Source organism: Haliotis rufescens, unplaced genomic scaffold (genome assembly GCF_023055435.1).
Source record: "Haliotis rufescens isolate VD_foot unplaced genomic scaffold, xgHalRufe1.0.p SCAF_7, whole genome shotgun sequence".
Lineage (NCBI taxonomy): Eukaryota > Metazoa > Mollusca > Gastropoda > Lepetellida > Haliotidae > Haliotis > Haliotis rufescens.
The window spans coordinates 39,965,645-39,990,790 of NW_025964361.1; the positions used below are offsets into that span (position 1 = coordinate 39,965,645).

The window sequence follows — 25,146 nt, forward strand, 5'->3', positions numbered from 1 at the left end:
AAAATAATATTTTTATTCATCTGTAAACGTCAGGGGTGCATCGTCGTCTCAAAAGGCGGAAACACCAAAGAACATGTGTTCTGTAATAACTTGATGTTTCAGCTATTTCTTTTGGTGTGCAAATTCAACAAGTAGCATTCATAGTCCCATCTGTATGGACACTTGGTATTTTGTTAACACCTGGTGACGTTTACGCATTAGTAGGTAACTCGATTCACCTATATATATCAAAGAATCTACCACCGCATTCCTGCTGACATGGCAGAACCCATTATTCCTTTACCGTTAGCCTGGCGGACTGGGCTCAGACCAAATTTTAGTACTCTATTTTGGAATCGGGCCATAAAACCGTTTTATGATCCATTTCTACTACCAATATCTGATCATGTTATTTCACAAGGACACTGACCCAGTGTGGCACCGGACACTCAATACATCGTCTGGACCTGGTCAAGATGGGAGGGCGATGAATATACTGCCCCGTTATATAAATACCACTTTGACGGGAGGATGCAGCCCAATGTATTGATTTGGTATTTTTAGCTCGTATATGCTTCTCAATCAGCAGACAAATGTACCGTTTTGGAATGTCTACGTAGGTGCCGTTATTTTAGTGTCCTCTTAGAAATATTGGAACTGAACGCACTGAAACGAGCGATTTATATATTCAAGGTTCTTTACAAAAAATGTTTAAAAGCCGTTGTCGGCAATGTTCCTGCTATATCACGGCGACCTTATCACGTCTCGACTAACAGTGAGTGAGTTGGGTTTAACGCCGCTCTAAAACAGGATTTCAGTTATAACGGGGCGTGCGTGAGGAAATCCCGAAGTGATGCAGGTCTTAGACGTTTACCATTTTGATAAAACCCAGGACCAAGGGTGGGTGTGGTGCTGACAAACCTAGAAACATAATCAGTTCGCACCGGGATTCGAACCCTTATTATGTGGTTCTGGTGTGCCCAAGGTATGCAGACTTTCCAAGACTCCCCCCCCCCCCCCCCCCCCCCCCCCCCCCCCACACACACACCCTTGACTAAGAAAGCTAGTGACGTTAAACCCGAGTAACGATCCATGCCATTCGCAATCAGCCAAGACAAAAGCCTAATCAGGCGATCTCCATTTCAGTCGTCTAAGACACGAGATACTGGGGATTCGAACCCACTCGGGCCCAGAATCTTCACAAAAAATCTCATGCATCGCGCAATCTACTCAGCTAATGAATCGCCAATTTAGGGTATTTTTAACACAATAGTTTGTTCCAGAAAATGCTGAAACAATTATTATCCTCATTTTTTCAGAACAATAAATACTTATTCACTGGGTATGCTGCATGTACTGAGAAATATGTGTTGTGGTTCCAAATTATATTCTGTCAACAAAATAAATAGTAACTTCTTCCATCCCGTCAACCCACCTATAAACTCGCTCCTTATCATGGTACGCTCCCTCAGGTCGTCGGTTGCCACCAGGATACAGTTGATGAACGCTACCAACGTTGTCCGGTACGGCACCAACTCCGCCCCCTTCAACTCGTTCACGATCAGGCTGAACCTGTATCGAAGTTTCTTCATCGTCTGAAAAAGATGTTTTATGCATCATGAGTAAGTGAGTATGGTTTACGCCGCTTTTAGCAATATTCCAGCAATATCACGGCGGGGGACACCAGAAATGGGTTTCACACATTGTACCCATGTCGGGAATCGAACCCGGGTTTTCGGTGTGCAAGCGAACGCTTTAACCACTAGGCTACCAGACCTCCCCTGTATGCATTATGACAATAGGATCACTATGAACATACTACTGTATATTGTGTTAATTTGACCTGGCGAAACACGCACCTATTTGCAATCATGGCATTTTTGTGTGTGCAAACTTGCATACATTTTCAATAAACCTTAAGCATTTAAATTATACTGCCTTTTCCAGATTTGTTGATTAAAGGACATTTCTCCAACGTCAAGTGGGTCGTTGGCAGAAATAAGATACACATATTATTTCCAAAACGTTCTTTTAAACTTTTAAGGCATTGTCTGTAGGGTTCATTTTGTTTGTGGTTTAACGTTTCACTCAGCAATATTCCAGCTGTATGACGGCGGTCTGTTAGTTATCGAGCCTGGATCAGATAATCCTGTGATTGAAATCATGTGCATCGATCTACGCAATTGGGATACGATGACATGCCTCAACCAAGTCAACCAAGTCTTATGACAAGCATAGTCGCCTTTTACGACAAGCACGGGGGGCTGAAGCCGGATCTCTACGGGTATGTGGCCGGAAATGGTAACTTGCATCAACTACCTTGAAGGTTGTGCCATTATTGCAATATTGCAATTGCATGTTAATTTTACTCAACGCTGTTTAAAAAAAATGTGAACAGTTGTGAAACTTGGGTAGGGCTATCCAAAAACCAAGAGTGAGTGAGTGAGTATGGTTTAACGCCGCTTTTAGCAATATTCCAGCAATATCACGGCGGGGGACACCAGAAATGGGCTTCAAACATTGTACCCATGTCGGGAATCGAACCCGGGTCTTCGGCGTGACGAGCGAACGCTTTAACCACTAGGCTACCCGACCGCCCCCCAAAACCAAGTAATACAACAACTTTAGAATAACATCTAATTTTTGCTCTCTTTCTTTAAACGCAATATTTTGAAAAACAGTTATTGATCATATTCTTATTTGATTAAACCCACAGAATGACTGCTTACCTTGAATGTCTCCAGCGCGTCAAGGGCGAGGCGATACCCTTCTGGGGAGTAGACACACAGTGCGGACAACAGCTCGAACACCTGCTTCTTGACCATAGCGTTCGTCGTGTCCAGGGCTGTCAAAAGACATACACAGATGTAAAATACAAATTCTCCTCTAAATTCAAATATGTCTATACTTGGCTAAAGTATCTTACTGAGTGAGTATGGTTTACGCCACTTAGAGCACTATTCCAGAACATCACAGCGGAGGACACCAGAAATGAGTTCGTTTGTTGTTTAACGCCGCACTCAGCAATATTGCAGCAATATCACGGCGCTCGGTAAATAATTGAGTCTGGACCAGACAATCTATTGATAGATGTTGCAAACAGCGATCCATGTCTTCGTGTTTTCGAGCCTGACCACCCGATCCATTTGGTCGCCTCTAACGACAAGCATGGATGGACATCAGAAATGAGTTCGTTTGTTGTTTAACGCCGCACTCAGCAGTATTGCAGCAATATCACGGCGCTCGGTAAATAATCGAGTCTGGACCAGGCAATCCAGTGATAGATGTTGCAAACAGCGATCCATGTTTTCGTGTTACGAGGACACGATTTTAACCAAGTTACCGAGCCTGACCACCCGATCCACTTGGTCGCCTCTAACGACAAGCGTGGATGCTGGAGACCTATTCTAACCCGGAATTTCGCACTGAGATATATAATTATCGGATGGAACACTTGTAAACCATCAGGGACACGGGTGGCTCAGTGTATGTGTCACCTCTTTAATGCTCACACTACACCGAGATAATAGGCAGCGTCAAGTTACGATTTCAAAATTGACGTGTCTCAAGGTACAAACAGCAATCACAATGACAATTGAATTCTGAAACCGGAAAGTTATCTAACATAGCAGACAAACTGCCCAAACTAAGAGAAGTGAGTAAGGTTTTAGGCTTTTAGCAATATTCCAGCAATATCAGAACGGATGAGACCAGAAATGGGCTTCACACATTTTACCCATGTGGGGAATCGAACGCGGACCTTCGGCGTGTCGAGCGAACGCTTTAACCACTCCGCTACCCAACCTACCCCAAACTAAGAGGAAGTGATATTAAGCGGTGTCTGCCAACTGCTTGTAACTGCGATGCTCTTACTGATAATGAAATATTGATTTTAGCGCCCCCCAGACAACCGAGATAGATAGAGATTTGTCTTGTAGACAGTCCTTTGTCCAAATACAAATACAGATGTAAACCTCTGAATATCACCGGCAATAGCGTCTAGTATTAAGAGAATCCCACAGAAATTGATAAAAAAATTGGTGCTGATCGAAACTAGATCGTGCTCTCAATTGCCACAAATGACCTTTTCAGAAGGTTACATGCACCTCACTGGTGTACACATGTAGGTGAACAACCAGAGCAGGTTCCCGACAATGCATTCACATTGCGAAATGAATATATTTCGAGCATCTAGTATAAACTGCCCGGCAAAAGAAAGTATACGTCCATGTTTGATGGTGGCTAAAAATGAAACACAACAAGGAATGGTTATTCCATGATGGTATATTTCTTTCGGGTGTTTGTTTGTTTGTTTGTTGTTTAACGCCGCACTCAGCAATATTCCAGCTGTATGACGGCGGTCTGTAAATAATCGAATCTGGACCAGACAATCCGGTTTCGACAGCATGAGCATCGATCTACGCAATTGGGATAACATGACATGCATCAACCAAGTCAGCGAGCCAGACCACCCGATCCCGTTAGTCGCCTCTTGCGACAATCATGGGTTGCGGGAGACCAGTTCTGGCCCGGAATCTTCACGGGACTCTTACGGGTGTAATTGGTGTGTTTTGGACTTTTGGAGTTTGCAGTGTTTCGGCGACTGTTTTCAGCCTAGTGACATTTTGAAACGTTTGAAATGTTTTGGTCAATTCCAATTTTTAAGTGTATACTGTCTCTTGCCCGGCAGTTGAGAAGCTGTTGTCTATCCGCGATGTTATAAATGGAGTTTCTGTTTGTGCACATGATGTTATTGTACTTCTTCATGATAAACATCTACTTGGCTGCCTCTGAAACACAAGGTAAACGGTGTTCCAGCAGAGGGTGCGAAATCAGGAACCGCTTGAAGCGCTCGTTAAATCTGTATCTTAGTCAGTCACGGGGAGAGTCGTTGTGTCAGGTGAACCATCCAAGTCATTGCTTAGTTTCAGTTCATATGATAACAATGACTATTTTCGCCACAACGCTTAATGTAGTAGGACCGAGTATACAGCGTCTGCCCGGAGTGCAGCAGTCGGTGGTTCGATCACCGGCCACGTCATACTAAGGACTGGTCGGCTCGGAGTCGGCATCTGTGTCTGAATGAGGTATCCATGTTAATCTGCGGCACGGCATCTGGTACTTTAAAACCATCTTTGTAAGTGCAAACATCTTGAACGCGACGTTAAACCCCGTATCACCTCTATTAGGCTAGAGGGCATTACCACTAACTCTTATATAGGTATAGTTTGGTATATATACATAACACTGTATCATTGTACAGCGAAATCCCCACCCCCCCCCCCCACCCCCCACCCCCCACCACACACACACACACACACACACACACACACACACACACACATACACACACACACACACAAAAATCTACCCCATCCACGCAAAGGCTAAATGTAACTTTTAAAAAAATGGAAATATAATTATCAAGTGAAATCATTCTCTGTATTGAAATCCAGAGGTATTGCGACATATATGTCTAATAGTTTGAAACAATTGTTATCGTCAAAACACTGTAGCTATTCTACGAGAAGCAAGTAAATATTGACATATACACAACAACAAAACACATAACGTCATGGGTATCACAACACTAACATATACAACAACATGAATAGCTTCCTGTTGTCAAAACAAATTACTAATAAGTGTCACTGTGTCATTCTTCCCCTTGAGAAAACACACAAACACAGTTTTCATTCTCTTTGACAATACCTTCAGAGCATTGCTGAATAATTTAGTGCAAACGAAACGTTACTTTCAAATATGCTAATGTAATACCAGGCCATGCTCAGACAAGTGCTCTTTAGCTATGCATCGCATCTCCCACACAACCTCTCTACACCCTCGTCACGCTGTCTCAGCGAATGTGCGCCACGTGTTTCAGTCACATGCTTATTAATTAAATCATGAGGAATGATGTATTCACTGCACCGATAACAGATACCTTTGTTTCTTGTTTTATTTCCACGAACAAAAAAATATGTACTAATGGATGTTTGTCAGAAAAATCAAGAACGTCATTTTGTCTCTGACAACCACTGTTGCGCAATATGCAGCCTCTCGATTTAAAACCTGAGATACTCCGATGCTTTGATATTTAGTATTTTTTTAAGAAGAACACGAGTGTTAAAACTTTATCACGAATCACTGTCCACGTATCGAGGGCAGTCGTGAAATAACAACGTGACATACGATGCCCGACTCAAGGTCCCACTTAGCGCTGCAGCAGGTAGCATTACAAGCAGTGGGTGGGGTTTTATGGGTCTCGTGCCTCGAACTCAGACTTGCTGTCATCAGCGTTGAGTTGTTCGATGTGGTCGAACATTTGGGATCGCCAAATGTCAATAAGCGGTGCTTATAAAAACGTATCGATTTGTGAAAAAAATAGAATATCGACTACATAAAACATTTAGATAAAAATTATCGTTGAAGTAAGGTTTCTTGATCAAAGAGATGAATATTGAAATTCATATCTTAGAATAAAAATCCATATTTGGGCCACAACTATTCTATGAAATGTCCTTAATTGGACTATAAATAAAATAATTATATTCCGACACGCAGCAGTGTAATAACGTTTCAATGCCACAGTTTTCATATATGACCAGGTCACGAGATATACATACAGTGTTAACTTTGTGTCGGAACGACTAAGTGAATGTGTTATTGGATATGTCCGGCAGTCCGGTGGGGCGATATAGAGTTAAAGCTCTCAATGTGCTGTTCAATGCGCAGTGAACACAAGTGGAGTTGTCATATTAACACATTAATCATTGCAACATGACAACGGCCATGATCTTTGAAAATGTTATCATAAGGCAAGATTTATGAGTGATTTTAAGGGAATTGCTAAGCAGCTTCATGTTTACACCAACATACGTTTGTTTATATATTTATCAACAGCCGCTTGCGTAAGTGAGTGAGTGAGTGAGTGAGGGTTAATGCCGCTTTTAACATTATTCCAGTTATATCACGGCGTGTCAGCTTGATGTGGGAGGAAAGCCCGAAGTGATGCAGGTCTCAGACGTTTACCACTTCGGTGAAACCCACGAGCACGGTATGGTGCTGACAAACCTAGAAACATAATCGGGGCGAACCGGGATTCGAACCCATTTGCGCGAGTGAAGACATTTGCAAATTGATATCTGATGTGTGAAAATTTGTCCCGCGTATGCTGAATATGACAACCAATCAGAAATCGCTTATTTATAACATGATAGTCTGTTATCTAAAACTGACGTCGTCCTTTTGAATTATGTGATACCTCATGGATGCTCATGCTGTCAATCACTGGATTGTCTGGTCCAGATTCGATTATTTACAGACCACCGTCATATAGCTGGAATATTGCTGAGTGCGGCGTTAAACAACAAACAATCAAACAAACAAACACCCGAAAGAAATATACCATCATGGAATAACCATTCCTTGTTGTGTTTCATGTCTAGCCACCATCAAACATGGACGTATACTTTCTTTTGCCGGGCAGTTTATACTAGATGATCGAAATATATTCATTTCGCAATGTGAATGTATTGTCGGGAACCTGCTCTGGTTGTTCACCTACATGTCCACACCAGTGAGGTGAATGCAACCTTTATGTTGAAATGCTACACACTGTACGGTGCGCTTGCTTCTGAAAAGGTCATTTGTGGCAATCGAGAGCACGATCTAGTTTCAATCAGCACCAATTTTTTTTATCAATTTCTGTGGGATTCTCTAAATAATAGACGCTATTGCCGGTGATATTCAGAGGTTTACATCTGTATTTGTATTTGGACAAAAGACTGTCTACTAGTGCGGCGTTAAACAACAAACAAACAAACAAACAAACAACATCAAAGATGTAATTAATGGTGACTTCATTACACAACAACCATGATCATAAACAGGTAGAATCTGGATTCGAAACCAAGCACATAGCATCCTGGGACGCCTAAGGGAGGCAATTCCACACAGCGAATTGAGACGACTGAGACACCAAAGTCCCTAGCACATATGTTAGAGCGTAAATGATCATGAGAAATACATTACGACTGGGATGAGAGATCGGCCTGATTAATAAGCCACAGACCACCCACACAACCAACAGTTCAGAGATGTGATGCCCACGGCACTGTGAGTGATGTTTCTGTGACACGCTATATTCGGATGCAGTTGTGAAATTATATCATAAATCAACGACAGATCTGATATGCATAACCATGTCTGAACTTCTCCAGCAATACTTGCATCTAATATAATTCTCAAAAATAGCTTGGCATGAAAGATCATCATGATACAATAATAAATATGGCATGCCTAAAAAATAAATCTTAACTTCTTTTGAGCAGTATATATTTTTGTATGTGATGCTGATAATTAAATTCTTTGTTTGTCTTGTTTCAAACGTTTCCGTAATGCAGCTGTTTGATTAATATGGCCCTCACGGGCTTCCATACACTCTGACGCCAGAAGTACTTCGTGGCCAAATTTAGACGGTCTCGATGGCCGGTTAGACAATAAAAGACTTTTCACAGTCGTGTTCTCAGGGGAATTCGCGGCTGTCTCGGGGTGGATAACAATAGCAAATGACTCAGGAACTTTTAATGAGACTATAAAAGAGTACTCACACCTGTAAAAAGATAGCGGCAGAGACAAGAAGAATAAATTCACGCTTGTTTCTGTGAACCTATGGTGTTTTTTCAATATTCCTACACCGATAACACATAACCTTAATACTAATAAATAAATGGGGTAGCGACTGAGCCCCATGTAACATAGCAGTGAAATCAAGAATCTGCGTTTTCCACTGTAAACGTCCGGCTCAACAAATACGTGAACGTACGATGACACAATGTTTGATTGTTTGCCTAACGCCGCAATATTCCGGATATATGACGACGGCCTGTAAAGAATCGAGTCTGGATCAGACAATCCAGTGATTGATATTGTGAGCATCGATCCACGCCGTATGGTTACAAGGACACGCTATCAACCAAGTCACCGAGCCTGACCACCATGCAGATCAATTGGTCCGTCTCTTACCACCAGCATGGGTTGCTGGGGACCTATTCTAACCCGAAATATGTACGCCGTAACATGCTTTTAAATACACACATACATAAACGCCTACAACGGCAATTGCCCGCAAGGCTGCATTTAGGTTGTACATGTATGCAGCATTCCGCTTCATATATTTTAATCCTTATAACATTCCACAAACGAGTATGACGAAATAAATATTAATGAGTCATTGTAGCAGGTGCTGACACAAGTGTGAATTGATATGTTAAAAACATCAGCTTATTTGTCACCAGACCTGATGACGTTAATAACGCTGTGTCCTTTTTAACACCTTGGGCTACTATCGGGGTCAATGTTTCAGCTGTGTAGTTTGATTGTTCATCACCCCCGGAGCTGCAAGCCCCGTTTGGACATGGGTCAGTTCCTCCAATAAAGCTCCGTGTCCGTTGATGATGCCCCCCTCTGAACGCGAGACAGTGAAGAACTGGAGTGTTTCGTGGTCGTGAGAATCGTTGGCGGTGTCAACACATCGGTACAACTTCCTCCGGTTGACCACCCCCAAACTACACTGTTGTTAATGAGATTCGCTTTTTATCGTGTGAAATTTTGGGAGGGGCCTTAAGGTTGTTGGGTGGTTGGGGGGCCGAGTTGTGATGGTGATGGTGTTGACAACGTCCGCCTCTAAATTCCAGGATATAGAAAAAAGGTGTTTATCTTATTCAATTGGCATTACTCCAGTATATGGAACTATGGTCCACTGAGAATTCTTCATGTTTTTTAATTAGTTTATTGTTCACCGCCGCACTATATTTCCGCTTTATGACGGCGGTCTGTAACCCGGTTTATATGAACATCATATCTGTCTTAAAGAAACAGTTTCACCCAGTTTCTTGTCTTTATGTGTAAACCGTCATACGATTCATCACGAACCATGAGCTGTAAGCATTCATATGGTTACCTTCGAGATAATATATGTTTGTTTGTTGTTTAACGCCGCACTCAGCAATATTTCAGCAATATTCCAGCTACATGACGGCGGTCTGTAAATAATCGTGTCTGGACCAGACAATCCAGTGATTGACATCATGAGCATCGACCCACGCAATTGGGATTCGATGACACGCATCAACCAAGTCAGCGAGCCTGACCACCCGATCCCGTTAGTCGCCTTTTACAGCAAGCATGGGTTTCCTACCTTCGAGATAATACCGCCACTACCATGCGGAACCACTTATATAACACCCCCTCCCCCAGACACACACACACACACACACACACACACACACACACACACACACACACACACACCGTCAAACACAACCCACCGCAAAACACATCACTACCATGAAGCACCTAACTACCGTTGTACATGTTCATCCCCACCATCAAGCACCTACTTGCCTTCAAACATCCCCGAACGTCAAATAACATTCTCATTACAAATCCAACGCTTAACATCAAACAACTTCCTTCCATGAAACATCTTCTCAAACAAAATCCCTTCATACCTTAAGCCATGCTACGCCAAATATCACCCTATCATTGCACGCTGTGAATCCCAACAACAAACATTTCTCCGCCACCAAACACCATCCTACAGTGAAACACATCTCGATCATCGAACACTTCTCTACTATCACACACAACCCTGCTTTTCAAACCATACTGCCATTAAGCCAGCCAACTACATTCTACCCTTAAACACTATTAAACACCAACCGCACTTCATATTAAACTAGGGTCGCGGGTGGCCCAGTCGTCTTAGGCGCCACGATTCGCTGTGCAGAGTTGCGTCCCTTGAGCACGCCAGAAACCTATGATTGTGGGTTCGAATCCTGGTTCGCCCCGATTATGTTTCTAGGTTTGTCAGAACCACACCCGTGCTCGTGGGTTTCACTGAAGTGGTAAACGTCTGAGACCTGCATCACTTCGGGCTTTCCTCCCACATTAAGCTGAGACGCCGTGATATAACTGGAATATTGTTAAAAGCGGCGTTAAACCCAACTCACTCACTCACTCACTCACTCATATTAAACTAATGTGGATGACGTTCCACAAATTCACGTTAAACTAAGCAAATAATCACAGCGCTATGAGTGAGTGAGTGAGTTGGGTTGAAACACCACTTATCAGTACTTCAGTTACATATACTATTCAACAAACGTTAAGGACCGCCGATTCTTTCATATTACTATAGTTTATCTGGTATGCCATGACACATTGACTGCAGTAACATGAAATAATTGGGTGGTCCTTAACATTTTTCGAGTAGTATATATATCACGGAGTGTCAGCTTGATATTGGAGGAAACCCGAATGAATACAGGTCTGAGACATTGCTGACACACCTAGATAAACATAACCAGGGCGAATCTGGGATTCGAACCCACGATCAAAGGTAAGTAGCATGCCTAAGGGTCGCAACTATGGAAGGTCGCAAGCGCCTTAGGCGAGTCATACAATGAATCACTGGCTTGTCTGGTCAAGATTCGATTATTTACAGGACGCCGTCATATCACTGGAATGTTGCTAAGTGCGTCGTTAAACAGACAAACAAACACAAACAAACCAACAAACCATGTATAATCAATAATCTAGAACCGGCAGTTAGCTTCTCATGTATTTTTCGTATCAACATATAGCAATGAGTAGTGTTTAAGAAAATACACGATTTCGTCCGTTCATCAACTTAAACATGACATATCGATTTTGAGAAGCCCTCGGGTAATAAACAACAATTATTTCAGCGTTTCCTATGTCAAGCCGAGAAATACTTGCAATTTATTCGCAAACCATAATGACAACATAGGCATTAAGAGAAATGTTGGAATGACCTGATTGTGTGAGACACTGTTGAATGACCCTGTTCAGAGCATTGCATTATGAAGCTAGTTTCTCTATCTACTGGGCTGGTAGAGAGGCTGTGATATGGAGTTTAATGCTGCAGTGAGTCAGCCAGGGAAGTGTAAACTGATATATTGTGTATGGTAGTAAATGCCATGTGCATACATGTACTGGAATCATAATTAATAGCTGAATATATACACTGAAACACAATGAAAACGCGCACTCAGAAACATTCCAGCTATATGACGGATGTCTTGACACCACGAACCAGTGATTGACAGCATGAGCATCGATCCACGTAACTTGGATTCGATGACACGCATCAACCAGGTCAGCGAGCCTGACCACCCGATCCCGTTAGTTGGCTCTTAAGACAAGCAGTCGTCTTTTACGGCCAGTGTGGGTTGCTGAGATCTATTCTACCCCGGATCTTCAAGGGTCTTATCAACTTTAACTCAAAATCAGAAAGAAAAAAAAATTTGTGATCAAGTCCATCTCCAAACACATCGAATGAGATTCGACGACATTGTTGTTGGATTATCTCATGCCTCATTTCCCAGAACAATTTTATTTTTTGTTGTTGCCATTTTGCCAAATATTATCAAAAAATCGAATATGTGTTTACAGAGTGTTTCAGTACAAGTACACACAGCCAATTATAAAACATAGACATCAAGCTGACTGAAAGCAAGGAGATGCGGTGATAACGTCAAGGGGGTGTAAAGGCCTAAATATACGTTTCTGAGTGAGTGAGTGAGTGAGTTCCATGCCGTTTGAGGCAGGATGTTAGTTACATCGAGGCGTGTCAGCTTGATGTGTGAGGAAAGTACGTAGTACATGTTCTAGCAGTTTGCCACTTTGGTAAAACCTACTAGCCCGGGTATGATTACAGTCAGGGTGATTATTGGTACCTCAATCACAGGATCCTGCCACACCTAAGGGACATAATTCTTCATAGTGAACTGCGGCACCTTATATAACGTTTACTGGACCACTTGTGCATCTGTGGATGTTAATGCTTAGCACATATTTTAATGCAATACATAATTATAATGTTCGGATAAAATGAACAATTCTGATCCCTCGGTAATCAATGTTAATGTTCATGAGAATATAACGAATGAAGTTCTAATCCCCCGGGAGTGGTAATACATGTAATTGTTCATGGAAATAACGAACTTCGGATATACTGAACGCAATTCTAATTCCCCGGTAGTGGTAGTACACGGGAATAACTTTAACGGTTTTTAGGAATTCGTAATAACCGGAAAAAACAAATCAATCATACCTATTGCGAACTTGGTTACGAACTGTCCACTTGTGACTAAACACTGCAATCCAATAGCAGAGTTCATACAGGCTTTGACACATAACACGCACTCGACACAGAGGACGGCATTGTAGAAGCTAGCATGATGGCCCAGGTGCTCTCCCATACATTCAAACAGCAACTCCAGACCATGATGGTCCAGAAAGTCCACCATCCATTGTTTGTCATCGGAGTTGAGTTTCTTCCTCAGTCTGGCTAAGTTGGCCACGCTGGGGTGATGTAGAAAATAGACACACGAGTGGGAGAGATAGCAGTCGTAAGCAACGTCGGCAAGACGTTCCAGAGACCGCGTTCTCCTTACACAATCCCCCTCCCCAACGTCCGCGTCCAAATCGGACAGACTCTCCCCCCGGGGTATCATCATACGGTCTTGGACGGTGGACAGGAACATGTCCGTTTAAACCCGGGTACTGCGGTACTACACGACTGGATACTGAAGATACATTTGTTATTGGGATTAGTCAATGGTACGCTTGAGTCAACCACAATGATAAATCCCGTTTCAATTTGTCAACATGTTTAATCCATAGTGGAAAGAACACACGAGTCTAACCGAATGTAATCCGAGAAAGTCTGAATGTAGGGTCTTCTTTCTTCACACAAACATCCGCAGCGTCTTGGCCGATAATTGATTTGTGTATGACGTGAAACTTGCAGGTGAACGTGACAACTTTTATCCTATAAATTAGAAATCTCTAAATCATCCACTGTCAAGAAATGAGGCCAGTGTGACCATGGTAACAGTTTCTCAATTTCACATTTGCCGTATCATGTAAAAATCCGGACTCTCGTCTATCAAACACAAAACATTAAGCGGAGGCCACTTCTTCCCACGATAGGCATCCTGCCTTTACGAAGTCAGGTAGCAGTGCGGAGCCGATGTGGTAAACCGCATGCCGCGTTCGTTCTCGATCGATACATTCAGAGTTTTAAACGAACCCACAGTGTGTGACAGGTCACGTGACCTAGCGGCTCCGTAAGTGGCTGGTGGTTGACGCGAGTTCTGATAATTCTCAATTGCTGGAACAGACTTGATCTAATTCGTTTCTATGTTTATCCTTACGTCTTACCCTATATCTTGTCATTCTAGGATTAATGACGAAGGACCTGTCATCTGTGTCATGTCTGTGAGTGACAGATATATGTGTGCCTCACAACAAGGGCGACCTGGCATCATGAAATTAATGGTGATTTACGTGAATACATGACTACACATGGGCCCATTCTTTCATCGCGTGGAGCGGCGGATGGCCTAGGGGTTAACGTGTTCGCCTGTCACGGCGAAGACCCGAGTTCGGTTACCCTTATGGTTCTGAAGTCCTTCATAGTGGGGTTGCAAATACATATTGCTGAAAGCAACTCATACGTCCCGTCGTCGTATCTTTTTTGGGAAAAGATCGATTAACATTTGGGCCCGAATTTCGGAAGATTCAATGACGAATTAGTGGAATATTCAGCAATCATTCCTACAGCTTCACCACTCCTTCTATGAATGGCCATGCCTGGACCAAGCCTGGGTCAACCAGTGGTCGATAGTGCCAAGCCTGGGTCAACCAGTGGTCGATAGTGAAAAGCCTGGGTCAACCAGTGGTCGATAGTGGGAAGCCTGGGTCAACCAGTGATCGATAGTGCAAAGCCTGGGTCAACCAGTGGTCGATAGTGCAAAGCCTGGATCAACCAGTGATCGATAGTGCGAAGCCTGGGTCAACCAGTGATCGATAGTGCAAAGACTGGGTCAACCAGTGATCGATAGTGCGAAGCCTGGGTCAACCAGTGGTCGACAGTGAGAAGACTGGGTCAACCAGTGATCGACAGTGCGAAGCCTGTGTCAACCAGTGGTCGACAGTGAGAAGACTGGGTCAACCAGTGATCGATAGTGCAAATCCTGGGTCAACCAGTGATCGATAAAGTGTGAGAACCCAGGTTATGTTCATACTCAGTCGCCATTGTGGTCAAAGCGATTAGACTTCAATGGTACACTTGTTGTATCTGTTTGGAAAACTACTCAACATGTCAAGGGGACATTTAGTTATATCTTTCAATGTATTGAATTGTATATATATGTATATTAACTGGAAGAGGAAAATGGGTCCGGTCCGCGTCAACATTCGAGAACTAGTTACATGATAATACCTTTAACACCCTGGACAACTCAGGACAGTCATAATAACCCTATCAAAAGTTGAGTAGCATGCAATACTCCTGATTGTTCATGAAACCAGTTTACACGTTCATCCGGGTTGTCGGGGCGGGACTTGCATCGACCAGGTCAATTGTGCAACAATAAGCGCATGCTGACATGTCAGATCTCAAGGCCTCAGTTTCCAAAAGGTTTGCACTTCCGACTTCAGAAGTCGTACCAATAAAAGCAATTCTGGATCATATAAATCCAATCACAGAATTTTTTTTCTATGCTATATAATATTAATTTAAAGTGTGAAACAAACTATTAGTCACGCGGTGTACCTGGTGACCTACAGCGTTAGATCAATACGGGATACAGACAGGACTCGGGTTAGAAGACAGATCAGCTGACATAGGGCAATACATTGATTGGATGTTTTATTCATCTGTTGAGACGTTGAGGTGACATGAGGTGAGTTAAACGTCTCCTTTCGACCCGTGAAGATCCGGGGTAGAATAGGTCTTCAGCAACCCATGCTTGCTTGCCGTAAAAGGCGACTATGCTTGTCGTAAAAGGCGACAAACGGGATCAGGTGGTCAGGCTCTCTGACTTGGTTGATGCATGTCATCGATCTCAACTGCATGAATCGATGCTCATGATGTCAATGTCTGGTCCAGACTAGATTATTTACAGACCGCCGTCATATAGCTGGAATATTGCTGAGAGCGGCGTAAAACAACAAACAAACAAATAACGTCCTCTTTCAAGATAGATGCACGTGTGTGTGTGTGTGTATGTGTGTGTGTGTGTGTGTGTGTGTGTGTGTGTGTGTGTGTGTGTGTGCCGATGAATGTCAGTTTTTAAGTGCTAGCCAACTGACATCCCCTAAATGCCGAGCGCCAGGCAGGGTAACAACAAGTGCCATCTTCTGACACCTTTTGCTCTGACGCGGGCGGGGATCGATCCATCCCCCTTCCGTCCTCCGGACAGAACACATTTAGGATGACATGTCAGATGATTCTGTTTTTCATCACTGCAGATAATAGATCTTCTCACTAACATCTCCCAGTCCCCGTGGGAATTTGGGAGTCCCCAGTAACCTATGCATGTCGTAATAGTCGAGTGAGCTGGATTGAATGGTCAGGCTCGGTGACATGACTAATTGCTTGTCATCGTATCCCGATGCGTGGGACGTTGTTCATAGTATCAACCATCGGTTTGTCTAGTCAGACCCGATTACTTACAGGACGCCTGATACAGCTGGAAAAGTGCTGCTGTGGCGTTAAACAACATTCATTCCTCGTAGAAATGTTCATCCATCATCAATCATAGGGAGACGTATTCTCTGATCTGTCATACAAACAAGCCCACGCCCATTTGTTCTGAGCTTCTCAGATCAGTAATTGTTTGAAATGATTTATCATAAACGAGTGGTGTTGGTGGTATATTTATACATGGCAACAACTTGATCGATAGTATGGAAGTTTTTAACCATTTGTCTTTTTTCTTTAAAAGAAAACCTGCTGGCAAGTCAACACTTGATTTATCGAAGTTCGCCAGACTCCATGGGCCCCGACAATTATTTTAAAAACGGATACCCAAAAAAGCTTTGAGAATGTTTAATTTGACTATTGTTTGAAGCCACACTATTACAGCTAAATTACGGCGGCCTGTAAATGATTGAGTCTGGATCAGACAATCCAGTGATGATCCCCGCCGTCAGGGTACGCTGACACGCCATCAACCAAGTCACTGAGCCTGACCACCGATCCATGAAGTCGCCTCATACGACCATGAGGAGGTAGCTGGGGTCAAATTGTGACCCGAAATCCCTACGGGTTTATGAGAAAGTTAACTATAGGTGAGAGTCTTTACAGGGTGATTAATGTTTAATTTAGGCCATTTACCCATGTCCGTACTTATTGCCCAACCACGTAGCCGAATAAATTCCGTACCCGTGAAGATCCGGGTTATAGAATAGGCCTTCAGCAACCCATGCGTGTCGTAAGAGGAGACTAACAGGATCGGGTGGTCAGGCTCGCTGACTTGGTTGATGCATGTCATCGTATCCAAATTGCGTAGATCGATGCTCATGATGTCAATCACTGGATTATCTTGTCCAGATTCGATTATTTACAGACCGCCGTCATGTAGCTGAGATATTGCTGAGGGGCGTTAAAAACAAACAATACAAACACCGGAAACACCAAACGCCGCTGATATGATAGCAACTGATGAACGTCTCGTGCAACACTGTCATTCGCGGTTTATTTTCGCCATATACTTAATATGACAAGTGGTATCATAACTATAGATGAACGTCTTGATGACGACAGTAAGGTTAGTGTTTTTTTATGCCTTGTCCTTCATGATCACTGACATGATGAATTGTCTGGTTATTGACAGACAGACTCATACAGCTGGAGTATTGCTGAGTGCGGCGTTAAATAACAAAAATACAACCCAACATCAACTGCACGACTACACGCTAACATTGTGGCCCCCTGACACCAGCAGAGTTCCACTTTACGACAAGCGTTGGGCGTACTTGGGCCCTCCTCAAACCCTCTGCGTCAAATGCAAAACTAAATATAATCGAAAGCAAGTCTGAAAAATAGGTAAGTTTTAAAGACAAACAGATAATACGCACGTAACGTTTCTATCTTTATTTAACAGTCGTGCAGATATACTCCTACTCGAGAAACAATATGTCACGCCAAATGCTGTGAGCACCTTTCCTTCAGAAAGAACAGAATTAACGGCCGCCCACAACGCTCATTGTGTTTGCTTCGAGTTGCATAGAAAATACCACAACAGTAGTTTCTTAGCTTGCAATTCTGCAAAAGGCCGTTGTTGTAGAAAGATCACTTAAGTGACATTATTTACTGGATTAGGATAGCATGCTGGCTCACAGACCAAGACCTTTTCTCTAGCTGCTGAACATGGTGATCTTACCGGACACAGCGCCAATAAATCACCAACACGAGTTTCCTCAGATAAGGAACACAATACAAAACTAGGATTACCTTGGAAACGAAATGCGAATTACGCGATTACATATAAAAACGAAATGCGATTCAAATGTGATAAAGAATGAGGAGAAAATAAACATAGTGTCGCAGTGAGATACAGGTATCAAACCGAAGGGTTGCTATCAAGGTCCAGATCACAAAGAGCTTCAGTGTCGACTTTGTGAAATATAAAAACACAGTGCACCATACAACGATTACTAAATTCTACCATGAATTTGGACAATTCTTGATTCTGATTGGTTACTCAGAGATTTGAAACCACAATAACACCTCTGACTGAAAGAGCCGATTTGGCGGCAGTTGTACCATCCAAGAGTTCGCGTTTAATTCTGTCATGGTAGAATGGAGATAAATATTTTGTGTTTTCAGAACACTGAACAACATCGAAAATATATGTTTTAATTGTCAATGATTGTTTTGCGAGACGCGAGTAATAATTTGTTTAAGTCATGTGTTACTTTGGGTGTTTAAGCCTTTGAGTACGGCTCGATTATAACCTTAAAACAATAATATCTTACTAAGATGTACCGATTGAATAGTGTTTTGTTTGTTTGTTGATTAATGCCGTAATCAGCAATACTCTAGCAAAATGACGGGGTCTGAAAAATAATCGAGTCTGGACCAGACAATCCAGTGATTGACATCATGAGCATCGACACACGCAATTGGGATACGATGACATGCACCACCAAGTCAGCGAGCCCGTTAGTCGCCTCGAACGACAACCATAGTCGCCTTTTATGGCAAGCCTGGATTGCTGATGATCTGTTCTAACTCGGATCTTCACGGGTCCGATATAACAGTGACCTTGATGACCCTGGTTCATTCATATGAGCGGATGATGACAGGTACAGGTGTACTTGTCTATATATACAAATAGGATGCCACGAAGCCTAGTTTCGTTTTTTGAAGTTAAATAGTTCCACTTGAGGCCACTTTTCCCCCCTGGGGAGTTTGAGAGGGGGCATACGTTCCTCGTTACGTGGATATTTAACCAGAGTTGCTGCAGTACGACCATTGACACATCAAAGGAGGGAAGACGTTTATGTAGGTCCGAGAGCTCGTAATTTGACCCGAGTAAATGAAAAGTCTAATGATAGAACTATGTGGATTGATCTCCTCTTGGGAAGTCATCGGTGTGGTATGAATGCTTTAGCGAAGATGGTTTTACGACAGGACCAATATATACGGCAGTACATAACAATAAGAGACTGTGTGGAGTCATTCTTGTTGTTGCGATTAATGGCTGACGGATGACATAACATGTATTTTTCAAATTCGTATTCAAGCTTGAAATAAAGCATGGAAACAAAACGTTATGTGATTTTCTACTGAACATGTTTTAATATTTATTTTGTTGTGTTTGACCCGTTTGGGTTTCGGGGAGGATTAGGCTTCCAGTACCTGTTGCCCGGAGACCAGACTCCAGTACCAGCGACCCGGAGACCAGACCCCCAGTACCAATGACCCAAAGACAAGACACCAGTACCAGTGACCCGGAGACCAGACACAAGTACCAGTGACCCGGAGACAAGACTCCAGTACCAGTGACCAAGAGACCAGACTCCGGTACAAGTGACCAGACCCCCAGTACCTGTTGCCCGGAGACAAGACTCCAGTACCAGTGAACCGGAGACAAGACACTAGGACCAGTGACCCGGAGACCAGACTCCAGTACCAGTGACCCGGAGACAAGACTCCAGTACCAGTGACTCGGGGACAAGACACCAGTACCAGTGACCCGGAGACCAGAACCCCAGTACCAGTGACCCGGAGACAAGACACCAGCACCAGTGACCCGGAGACCAGACTCCAGTACCAGTGATCCAGAGACCCGACCCCCAGTACCAATGACCCGAAGACAAGACACCAGTACCAGTTACCCGGAGACCAGACACAAGTACCAGTGACCCGGAGACAAGACTTCAGTACCAGTGACCAAGAGACCAGACTCCGGTACAAGTGACCAGACCCCCAGTACCTGTTGCCCGGAGACAAGACTCCAGTACCAGTGAACCGGAGACAAGACACTAGGACCAGTGACCCGGAGACAAGACACTAGGACCAGTGACCCGGAGACAAGACACTAGAACCAGTGACCCGGAGACCAGACTCCAGGACCAGTGAACTGGAGACAGACACTTGGACCAGTGACCCGGAGACCAGACCCCCAGTACCAGTGAACCGGAGACAAGACACTAGGACCAGTGACCCGGAGACAAGACACTAGGACCAGTGACCCGGAGACAAGACACTAGAACCAGTGACCCGGAGACCAGACTCCAGGACCAGTGAACCGGAGACAGACACTAGGACCAGTGACCCGGAGACAAGACACCAGTACCAGTGACCCGGAGACCAGACTCCAGTACCAGTGAACCGGAGACAAGACACTAGGACCAGTGATCCGGAGACAAGACACTAGGACCAGTGACCAGACCCCCAGTACCAGTGACCCGGAGACCAGAACCCCAGTACCAGTGACCCGGAGACAAGACACCAGTACCAGTGACCCGGAGACCAGACCTCAGTACCAGTGACCCGGAGACCAGACCTCAGTACCAGTGACCCGGAGACCAGACTCCAGTACCAGTGACCAGACCCCCAGTACCAGTGACCCGGAGACCAGACTCCAGTACCAGTGACCAGACCCCCAGTACCAGTGACCCGGAGACCAGACTCCAGTACCAGTGACCAGACCCCCAGTACCAGTGACCCGCAGACCAGACTCGGTGGTTAATTGCATTTCACCGTGCCTCGATGGCGTGGGTCGATGCTCATGCGCCCAGTCACTGGTTTATCTGGTCTATACTCGAATATTTATAGGCTGAAGTGAGTTTAACGCTGCTTTTTACATATTTTCAAGTACATCACGGCGTCAACAAATGTTTGTTTGTTGTATAACGCCACAACACAATATTCAAGCTGCATGAGGGCGGTCTGAAACTAATCGAGTCTGGATCATAAGCATTAAACTACGCAATTGGGATACAGCGACATGCATCAACCAAATGAGCGAGCCTGACCACCCTATGCCATTAGTTGCAAGAATAGCATGCTGAAGACTAATTCTAACCTGGATATCCACGTGTACGTGAACAGAATTTTCATGAATAAAGAGGAAAACTGTCGTCAGAGTCTACAGGGAGGGCAGGTTCGGTGACCCTGACGGTGTAGGACGCAGCTCGTTATATAAATCACTGGTTTGTGTGGTTCTCACCGCCGTCATCTAGCTAGAATACCGCCGAGCGCTGCGTTAAACAAGAAACACCTACTGCAGTTTCAAACATACGATTTCAGCATATCTCTACAATACGATCAGGTACTCAAATAAAATTAGGCTAGTTTTCGGTAATCATGGATTAAAAGGGCAATATGTTTGAACGTAGGCGCTATGTCGCTACGAAGCGGAAATGTGTGAGAGGTGAAGGTCAAAATCGAGGTAAGTGTAGAGTGAGAGGTGAAGGTCGAAATAGACGTAAGTATAGAGTGAGAGGTGAAGGTCGAAATAGAGGTAAGTATATAGAGAGGTGAAGGTCTAAATAGAGGTAAGTGTAAGAGTGAGAGGTGAAGGTCGAAATAGAGGTAAGTGTAAGAGTGAAAGGTGAAGGTCGAAATAGATGTAAATGTAGAGTAAGAGGTGAAGGTCGAAATAGAGGTAAGTATATAGAGAGGTGAAGGTCTAAATAGAGGTAAGTGTAAGAGTGAGAGGTGAAGGTCGAAATAGAGGTAAGTGTAAGAGTGAAAGGTGAAGGTCGAAATAGATGTAAATGTAGAGTAAGAGGTGAAGGTCGAAATAAACGTCTGTGTAGAGTGAGAGGTGAAGGTCGTAATAGAGGTAAGTGTAGAGTGAGAGGTGGAGGTCGAAATAGAGGTAAGTGTAGAGTGAGAGGTGAAGGTCGAAATAGAGGTGAGTATATCGAGAGGTGAAGGTCGAAATAGAGGTAAGTGTAAGAGTGAGAGGTGAAGGTCGAAATAGAGGTTAGTGGAGGGTGAGTGGGGACTCAGCAACCCATGCTTGTAAGAGGCAACTAACGGGGTCGGGTGGTTAGGCTCCTGACTTGGTCGATGCATGTCATCATATCCAAATTAAATGTGCCAGTGGTGAGGTTAAAATACAGTGCGACTCTAATGATTAAGCTTAATCTTCTATTTTCAATAACAGCACCTAAATATTGAATGAAAGAACATAAGCCTAAACCTGAATGTTATCAAGTGAGGATTTCTATATTTACATATATGGCTATAAACATGTTTTCTATTCAAAAGTCTACATCAAAGCTATATTGAGGACTGTCCCCACTTCGACCCCTGAACACAAGTTGTGTAGATCGCTCGCATCGCCCCATGAATCTTTTCCCCTACCTACATTTAATGCTATTTATCCTACATAGAATAATTACAATATATATGTAGCCCTTCGTGTTTTGTCCGTCCCATGGGAACTATCACAGTATGTTTCCCTGGTGACTTAACGGTCACAGAGCGTCGACCGATCACGGAACAATCTGACCACTGGAGGCGACGTAAACTGCCCGCCCCATAAACGCAAGGCACACCTGTGCAGCAGTGGGAGGCGCATATTTATGCGTACATGGTAGTCATGGTACAAGGAAGGTTTCTAACTCTACCAGCCCTGATCGAGGAACAGTGTGAACGTGCCACCGTGCTGGCTTCGATGACATGGTGGGAGAGAGGATGGCGACGTGGCAGCAGTCAGACAACGGTGAGGATGTAAAAGGTCAGTCACCAGTGACAATGTCGATAAGAATCAATGTGCATTTAGTACAATGGTTCCTACATAAATAAAATAAGTCTGAAATTCACAAATAATCCAACAAAGTGATTGTGGAGGGTTATGCTTATTATTTATCTGTTTTTGTGAAATAGTACCCGTTTTCAGTAACCCTGACAAGGAAGTTAAACGATTTCTCACACACAAAAAAAGAGAGAAAAAAACACGTTTATCTTGTAATTGGTCTGCGACCCAGGGCGTCCCCTTTGTTCTAACATATCTTTTCACAAAGCAAATACATAGGAAATTTTTGTTTTCATTTTTCAAAAAACGTAAACATATATGAAACTTAAACAGAAATTAATCGAAACTGTTTCACATGTTTTAACAATAGATTTTGAAACTGTTTTTTACAAGAACTGTGTTAGATCACATTGTTCATGGTCCTTGATTAGGTCGACTGAATTATCACGTAAGCACTTCCGGAAATAAAATTCCATGGACTTTCGGCCTTTAAACATAATAGGCGATCGGTATAGCTGGATGTAAATGTATAAAAACACTATATGATGGCATATGTTTCACACGATTACAGAACTGTCGAACAAAAGGCAACCCATCTTTAAATAACAGCAGGATTCGCTTGCTTTAGGCGTTATTTAATGAGGCAATACACAATATATCGCTGCTCATGCTATCAGTCATTGTTTCCTGTAAACTCGTATATTTCCAAGCCGCCATTATAGGCGAGGCGAGGCGAGGCGAGGCAAGGCGAGGTGATGAGGTTTAATGTTAGTGAGTGTGTGGATGATTGTACTTATCCGGACTTATGCGCACTAAGTTACTGTGTACTAGTCCGGCCGATTTATAGTGCTAGCACACTGAGATACCATGCCGCAGTTTAACATGAATACCCCACTCAGACACAGTATATTGACTCCGAGCCGACCAGTCCTTGTTTTAGCCCCTTAATGCCGAGCGCCAGACAGGGTAACAACAAGTACCATCTTTTAACGTCTTTAGGTATAACACGGCCGAAGATCGAACCATCGACCATCCATTTTACGGACAGACGCTCTATCTACTAGACCACGATACGTTCAGCAGCTGTACCTATGAATATTAACTGCGGCGTCTAGCAACGTTCATTCCCTCGCTACGTTTTAACCTCAACCCAGATATGACCACGAAGACGCTACACATGCCTTGTCTTGGCGATGAAGTAATAAACGCTTACTGTATACAATCAGGGGATTTGGGTGTTTACGGTCATCGGAGGACAATTGTCTGTTGACAAGGCGCTAATGACACCTTTACGACGGAGGTGACAAATATTACTACTGTGTTATTCAGTTTGGGATTAGAGTGGACACACTTGGGTGAATTCCAAATAAAAACATGCAGGTGTCATCGTAAACAACCTTCTCGGGTTATGACCTTAGATGACACCAGGTGACAATACCACGTGATGTGATGACGAAAGTAACCCCACTGTATATGGGTATAAATCTTGACTCGCTTAGGTATCCGTGTGTGAAAACAGCCCCACCAGAAGCGCTCGTATAATCTTTAAAAAATAATAATATACAAACCATCTGTGAGCCCCTTTACAAAATATATCCTAGATTTACGACAGTCGCGGATATATAATTGCAAGGATTCTGAAGAAACGATCCATTATAGGGACATTGTTTTCAATAGCATACCCACTGATTTAAAAGATCCGTGGACAATGCTAATGATCTCTGGATAAGACACGTGTTTGGAAAAGGGTACTTGTACTTTCCAGACACGTACAGAGGGGATGAGAAAGTTGAAATCCATAAGTTCGTCGTGACTTCATTACTTCCTACTATAACTTCTAAATGCAAATAAGATATACGACCTTGATAACAGGCTGACACGGCTGTAAAGGTACATTTTGCAGAAGGTAAATCTTTGTTCCTATTTTTTATTCCGGCCTTTTGCAGGTGACCATATCTCGCCTACAGCGAACCCCGTTTATCTGGGCGGGTCCCTTCCCGGTGAAATCGTATACATTTACAAGTGACCGGATAAACGAATCATGAATCAGCCTACAGATGTAAACGTT

At 43.5% G+C, this 25,146-nt stretch overlaps 1 protein-coding gene across 11 annotated transcripts in view; it reads right to left on the reverse strand.

The window, feature by feature from the left end:
* The window catches only part of LOC124144211 (inverted formin-2-like), a 137,468-nt gene that overhangs the window by 24,398 nt on the left and 87,924 nt on the right, over positions 1-25,146 (reverse strand). For 10 of the 11 annotated variants that reach the window (XM_048387337.1, XM_048387332.1, XM_048387333.1 and 7 more), the window contains 2 exons: positions 2,709-2,824; positions 1,415-1,574 (listed from right to left, as the gene is read on the reverse strand). In XM_048387337.1, coding sequence (XP_048243294.1) covers positions 1,415-1,574; positions 2,709-2,824 — 276 coding nt within the window. Of the gene's footprint in view, positions 1-1,414; positions 1,575-2,708; positions 2,825-13,120; positions 14,035-25,146 lie in introns of those variants that run through there. The other variant, XM_048387342.1, reaches the window with a different exon arrangement.